Here is a 7,094-nt window from a genome sequence, read left to right as displayed (position 1 = left end):
ACATAAATTCAAGTTTATAACAATTATTTGTTATAAAGAACAATGAAGCTGTTTTGATCAATACAAAATTTGGGTTAAAATCAACTTTAACATCCATTTTTGTGTTTCAGTTGGTTTGGAGAAAATTCTGTTAGTCTTGGATGCATAGATGGAAGTGGTGACAGGTTTATAACAGTTGACCTTGCAATCTCAGACATTTAAAACAGGACCAGAAGTTTATATAATCAATAAGCAAACTAATGACATCACCATGGGACACACAGAAGTTCTTGCAGGAGCAGGGTCTGTGTGGCTTCAGTTGCCTGCAGTGCTCCCAGGCCAGAGCAAGTGCCCCAGGGTCTGAACTGCCCGCAGTGCAGCCCTGCAGCCTTTCCCAGGCATGTTGATGTGCACAAAGTAAGTTTCCCTGAAGACAAAGTGAACGTGTCGACAACTTACGTGGCAGCATATGTTATGTCCTGAGTGTGTGTTTTAGAAGTCCAACTGTTGTTTTTATGTTTTTAAAGGAAATATTTGAATCAAGCAGTTATGGGCCCCCTGAAGTATCCGTTTTTCTAGAACATTCTGAAAGTCATCCTTGCCTATGGAAAGCCTAGGCCTACCTGCACTGTTATGTTCAGTAAATAAGCAGGGTGCTCTGGGCTGGGAATTGTGTGAGGAGCAGAGCGCAGCCTGTCCTCATGCTTTTCCACTGAAGTAGGCCAGGCGGAGAGGGAGTAAAGCAATGAATGCTCTTTGGCGGCTGAGTAGTCCAAGAGCCAGAAAAGAAATGTTCAAATTAAGAAGGCTATAGCAGGCCAAAGTTGAGGAAATTTACGGTTTGCGGGAGGTGGGATTTGAGATGGGTCTTGGAGAGTTGGACAGTGTTAGCCGGTAGGATGGGGTTGCAGACGGAAGCCTGTGAGGAAGGCAGAGGATGCGGAGCTGTGAGCGCAGGGAGCAGAGAGGCTGGAGGGTAGCTGGGCTGTGGATCAAGACGTCTGCTTTTAATTAGGGACTGAAGGTTAGCAGGTAAGGGAACGATACCGGATCTTGAATTTAAGAACTTGAATCTTGTAAAGTACCAAATCTAATAAAAATTAGTCCTTAGTCGTCCTAAATCAGAACTGGCCCAGGCATGCAGTGTTTCCGTGGCCGACAGACGAGCCAGCGCTGTCCATGGTAACCAGCTTTTGTGTGGCTTAAAGCTTGCATCCATTTTCTCCTTTCATCGTTTCCCCAAAACAACTCCGTGAGGGCCGTTAGCCCTGCTTGGTAGACGAAGAAGCCGAGGCGGCCTAGGGTCACGGCCAGGGAGCCTTTGGGACGCCAAGTCAGCTCGGTGGTCCTCAAGCCGCCTACAAGGCTCGTCGGGCCCTCGAGGTCCGCGGCTACTGGAGGCGCCCGGGGATGTCCTGCAGGTTCCTGGCTCCGCCTCCCGCCCCTCCTCGCTAGAAGCTCCGCCCCCAGGGGGCTCGACGAACCGCCACTTCCGCGGCGTCCATTGAAACTTAGCCGGGGGAGGGACGGGGCGCCACTAAGGGCCAATCTGCTTGGACCGGGGCGGGGCTGCAGCGGGTGGGTGAAGAAGGGCCGCACCGCGGACTTCGGAGCCGGGAGAGAGCCCGGCGCGGGCGGCGCGCACGGGGCCCTGCTGTGCGCGCGCCCGCCCGCCGCCCGCGCAGCCCCTCGGCCCGCTCTGCCCTCGGGGTCGTGGCGCCCATCCCTCCCCTGTTCTGCTGTCGCCGCCCGGACAGGGGCTCGGGAGCCGGGCTGGGGGCAGGGGCTGGAGCCGCGGGACCAGCGCCTGAGGTGGGTGCGGAGCGGGAGGCCGGGCGGGCGGGCGCCTGGGGCCACCCCGCCGACAGACTCCGGGTCGAGGGGGAGTGACCGGCCAGGGCGCGGAGCCGGGCTGCCGGCCTGCCTGGGTTCAGGCGACAGTCCCGGCGCCCTGGGACCCTCCCAGGCGACCACCCTTCCAGCGGGGACACACCGCCCCTCCGCTGCCCGCAGCCTCCTCAGGCCTCCCGCCCTTTGTCGCTCATGCACCTGCGCCCTCGGCCCTGCCCTCTCGCTCCCCTCAGGGCGGACCCTCGCCCAGCCTCCCTTTCAGGACCCGGCACCAAATTAGCCTCGCTCCTTCAGACCCCCTCTGTCCCCTTTGTCGTCTGTACACCTGTCACCTCAACTCTGTGTGCATCCACCCACCTCCCCGCCCCCAGCGGCGTCATCTGAATACAGTCCAGGCCGCCTCCCACTCCCTCCCGGGGGCTCCTCCCCTGCTGCCCCGTAGCCCACACCTGCCCCCTCGGCTCCAGCCCCAGGCCCTCCCCCGTCCGTGCGCCTTTGTTATCTCTGCAGCTGTCCCTTCCACTCTTCATCCTTCTCCCCCAGTGAGGCCAGACCCCAGCCCAGACTCCCCTGTCCTTCTGAGCGGAGAGACGCCCCCTCCCCAGCTCTGCCCTGGCATCCTGGGGACGGGGCCAGCTGGCTTCCACTCGGCCTAGCCACTTTCCTGCCTCTTCCGGCGGGTCCAGTCTCCCCTGGTGCGTGCGCACATCCTCATCTAATCTCTTTTCCCTCCTGCGCTCCTCCTAGCCCTCCCGGCCTCAGCTTACTCTACCGGCTCATTCTTTCCTCCCCGCACAGGTGCCCTGGAGAGGCCATGGAGCTGAGCAGCAAGAAGAAGCTTCACGCCCTGTCCCTGGCCGAGAAGATCCAGGTGCTGGAACTCCTGGATGAGTCCAAGATGTCCCAGTCGGAGGTGGCCCGGCGCTTCCAGGTTTCCCAGCCCCAGATCTCGCGCATCTGCAAGAATAAGGAGAAGCTGCTGGCGGACTGGTGCAGCGGCACAGCCAACCGAGAGCGCAAGCGCAAGCGGGAGTCCAAATACAGCGGGATCGACGAGGCTCTGCTCTGCTGGTACCACATTGCCCGGGCCAAGGCCTGGGACGTGACGGGGCCCATGCTGCTCCACAAAGCCAAGGAGCTGGCCGATATCATGGGCCAGGACTTCGTGCCCAGCATCGGCTGGCTGGTCCGCTGGAAACGCCGAAACAACGTCGGCTTTGGGGCCCGCCATGTTCTTGCTCCTTCATTCCCCCCTGAGCCACCTCCCCCAGGGCTCACATCCCAGGCTCAGCTGCCTCTTTCCCTAAAAGACTTCTCTCCAGAGGACGTGTTTGGCTGTGCTGAATTGCCCTTACTGTATCGGGCAGTGCCCGGCAACTTGGGTGCATGTGATCAAGTACAGGTGCTGCTGTGTGCCAACAGCAGGGGCACCGAGAAGCGGCGGATATTGCTGGGGGGGCTCCAGGCTGCCCCGAGATGCTTCTTTGGGGTCCGCAGTGAGGCTCTGCCTGCCTCCTACCACCCTGACCTGGGCGTCCCCTGGTTAGAGTGGTTGGCACAGTTTGACCGGGACATGGGACAGCAGGGCCGACAGGTGGCTTTGCTGCTGGCTGCCCGAGTGGTGGAGGGACTGGCAGGCCTGCCTGGGCTCTACCACGTGAAGCTCTTGCCTCTGGCCGCCTCTAGCACCACGCCTCCCCTGCCCAGCTCAGTGGTTCGGGCCTTTAAGGCCCATTACCGACAACGGCTGTTGGGCAAACTGGCTGCCATCCAAAGCGACAGGGATGGCACCTCGCTGGCTGAGGCCGCGGCAGGCATCACCGTGCTGGACGCCTTGCACGTGGCGTCTGCCGCCTGGGCCAAGGTGCCGCCTCAGCTCATTTTCAGCAGCTTCGTTCAGGAAGGGCTGGCTCCCGGCAAAGCGCCCCCGTCCTCGCACAAAGCCTCTGAGATGCCACCAGTTCCCGGTGGGCTGAGCCTAGAGGAGTTTTCCCGCTTTGTGGACCTGGAGGGTGAGGAGCCAGGGCCTGGAGTGTGTAAAGAGGAGACAGGCACCGAAGACGAGGAGGGGGACAGAGAGGGTGCCTTTGAGCCCCTGCCCACAAAAGCTGATGCCCTCCGGGCCGTGGGCACCTTGAGGAGGTGGTTTGAGTGCAACAGCACTTCTCCTGAGCTGTTTGAAAAATTCTACGACTGTGAGGAGGAGGTGGAGCGGCTTTGCTGCCTATGAAGGCACCTTTGCTGCTTGCCAGAGCCCCCTCCTCTCCTGTTTCCCATGGAAACGGCCTCTTCAGAAGGCAGATCTGGGCTGTCTCTTTCCTGTGGAAATAGAACTGTCATAAAGGTGTAGAAGGGAGAGAAGTTGGGACACCAAGTCTGAACTTGGAGTGGCAGTCGTCCAGGCCCCAGGAAGAGAGCTCTAAAGATGGGGCTTCAAGGGTAGGAATCCAGGCTACTTAGTTTCCTTGCTTGAAAGTTATAGAGCCTTAGAAAGGGAGTTAGTCTAGAGGCGGGCGCTTAGAAAGCTGGAGTGTGGGCTTTTTGGACAGACTTCTTCCTTGAACTCTGTTAAAAACAGTTCTGCTTCTGGAAATAAAGTTTTTAATCAGAAAAGAGGCCAGGGTGTTATTTTCGTGGGAGAAGGGTAAACATTTTCCGTTCAGATTTAGAAAATCAATTGCTGATAGTCGCTGCGGTGCAGCTGTCTGTCCATGAGCAGTAGGGATCCTCCTCTTCCGGATATTCAACAGCAAGGACTCTCAGGGCACGGGCACTGCTTGTGGGCTACCCTCCTGAGAAGGAAGCTCCAGGACAGATAGATCCCAGCTACTGCCCCAGAGAAGCTGCAGCTCCAACAGTTTCGCTCTCAGATTGTGTGTGTTTGGGGTTGGGCAGGCTACAGACATGTCAGGGAAACAGAAAGGAGCCGGAATTGGAATGGAATAGTCATTCATTTTTTTTTTTCATTTGCTCAATTCACAATATCACCTCAGCAAGGCGTCCTATGTGAACAAGTTGCAAAGATGGTGTCTCTGCTGGGCAGAACCTTGCAGCCCATGACAGTGGAGTGTGATTAAGGCTGTGATAACGGCTGTTCAGAGTGCCTGGCCCCACAGAGCTAGGGAGACTCCAGGGGGAGGCGAGCTTTGAGCTGCAATTTGAAGGGTGTCCCAGACCAAGGGACAGCATGCGCAGAGTCTGACTGGAGTGAAGGAGCACAGTGTGTTGGGGCGGGGGCAGGCAGTTCTGCCAGGGCATGGCATACTTGCGGAGGTAGGGGCGGAGTGCAAGGAGAGACCTGGAGAGTAGGAAGGGCCTTTAGCCAACCAAGCTTAGGGGTAGGACTGAAGGGGTGGCCTGCTCCTCCACACCTGTGGGCGTTTCTCGTTAGGTGGAACGAGAGACTTGAGAAAAGAAATGAGACACAAAGTATAGAGAAAGAAAAAGTGGGCCCTGGGGACGCTCAGCATACAGAGGACCCAGGCCGGCACCGGTCTCTGAGTTCCCTCAGTATTTACTGATCATTATCTTTACCATCTTAGAAGTGGCAGGATAATAGGATCATCATAGGGAGAAAGTCAGCAGTAAGACATATGAATAAAGATCTCTGTGACATGAATAATTTTAAGGAAAAGTGCTGTGCCTTGATATGCATATGCAAACATCTCCATAAACCCTTTTAGTGCATAAAGAGCAGCATTGCCACTAGCACGGTCCACCTTCAGCCCTAAGGCGGTTTTCTCCTTTCTCAGTAAACAGAACATATAATCGGGTTTTACACCGAGATGTTCCATTGCCCAGGGATGGGCAGGAGACAGATGCTTTTCTCTATCTCAACTGCCAAGAGGCCTTCTTTCCTCTTGTACTAGTCCTCCTCAGCACAGACCCTTCACGGGTGTCAGGCTGGGGGACGATCAAGTCTTTCCCTTCCCACGAGGCCATATTTCAGACTACCACATGGGGAGAAACCTTGGACAATACCTAGCTTTCCTAGGCAGAGGTCCCTGCGACCTTCCGCAGTGTGCTTGTCCCTGGGTACTTGAGATTAAGAGAATGGTGATGACTTTTAACCAGCAAGCTGCCTTCAGGCACTTGTTTAACAAAGCACACCCTGCACAGTCCCAAATCCATTCAACCTTGAGTCACCACAGCACATGTCTCTTGCAAGGACAGGGTTGGGGGTAGGGTCACAGATTAACAGCATCTCAAATACAGAACAAAATGGAGTCTCTTATGTCTACTTCTTTCTGTATAGACACAGTAACAGTCCGATCTCTCTTTCTTTTCCCCACAGTGACAATGTAGATAAGCCGGGAGGGCATTATACAAAGTGAAATAAGCCAAGTACAGAAAGACAAATACTGGGCCAGGCTTCCTGCGTGGCTCATGCCTGTAATCCCAGCACTCTGGGAGGCAGAGGCAGGTGGATCACCTGAGGTCAGGAGTTTGAGACCAGCCTGGTTAACATGGTGAAACCCCATTTCTACTAGACATATAAAAATTATATAAAACAAATATTGATTTGTTTAAAGGGCCTTAAGAGGAGTGATCCTGTCTATCTTGTTCTGTAACCTATATTGCAGCAATTTTCTATTTCTCCCTCTAGTTTGAAGGCAACTTAGGAACAGGACTGTGTCTTCCTTATCTTTGTTGCCCGGGAGCCTTAGGTGCCATCCGAACATAGAAGGTGTTCATTAGAGGCTTGGAAATACACTGAAATAAGACATCTTTGTCCTTCCCTCCCCTGCCTTGGTGTACATGTGGCAACACTTGCAGAATTGGATAGGATTGCCTGGCCTTGATAAAAGCTGAGGTCTGTTGGGAATAGTAGATGCTGCCTTTGCTGCCTCTCTTTCCTTTCTATCCTGCCTCTTAGGATGTCCAAGCAACTGTGGGAGCTTCCTAACTTACTTGGTCTTGAATTTCCACATTTGCTCCCCATCTCCCCATCTGTTCTTCACACAGCAACTAGAATGAGATGATGATGATGATGATGATGATTTGAGACGGAATTTCACTCTGTTGCCCAGGCTGGAGTATAGTGGTGTGATCTCAGCTCACTGCAAGCTCCACCTCCTGGGTTCATGCCATTCTCCTGCCTCAGCCTCCCAAGTAGCTGGGACTACAGGTGCCTGCCACCATGCCCGGCTAATTTTTTGTATTTTTAGTAGAGATGGGGTTTCACCGTGTTAACCAGGATGGTCTTGATCTCCTGACCTCATGATCCACCTGCCTCGGCCTCCTAAAGTGCTGGGTTTACAGGC

The 7,094-nt window shown here is 55.2% G+C and overlaps 1 protein-coding gene across 1 annotated transcript; it reads left to right on the top strand.

Annotated features, from left to right (window-relative positions):
- Positions 1-88: 88 nt before the first annotated feature.
- On the top strand, positions 89-4,443 carry TIGD3 (tigger transposable element derived 3). The gene is made up of 2 exons (XM_007987583.3): positions 89-1,791; positions 2,629-4,443. The coding sequence occupies exon 2, from the start codon at positions 2,645-2,647 to the stop codon at positions 4,058-4,060; it is 1,416 nt and encodes a 471-aa protein (XP_007985774.1). The 5' UTR covers positions 89-1,791; positions 2,629-2,644; the 3' UTR covers positions 4,061-4,443.
- The last annotated feature ends 2,651 nt before the right edge of the window (positions 4,444-7,094 follow it).

Source organism: Chlorocebus sabaeus, chromosome 1, assembly GCF_047675955.1.
Source record: "Chlorocebus sabaeus isolate Y175 chromosome 1, mChlSab1.0.hap1, whole genome shotgun sequence".
Classification (NCBI taxonomy): Eukaryota; Metazoa; Chordata; class Mammalia; order Primates; family Cercopithecidae; genus Chlorocebus; species Chlorocebus sabaeus.
This window is presented reverse-complemented; position numbering and strand designations above follow the sequence as displayed.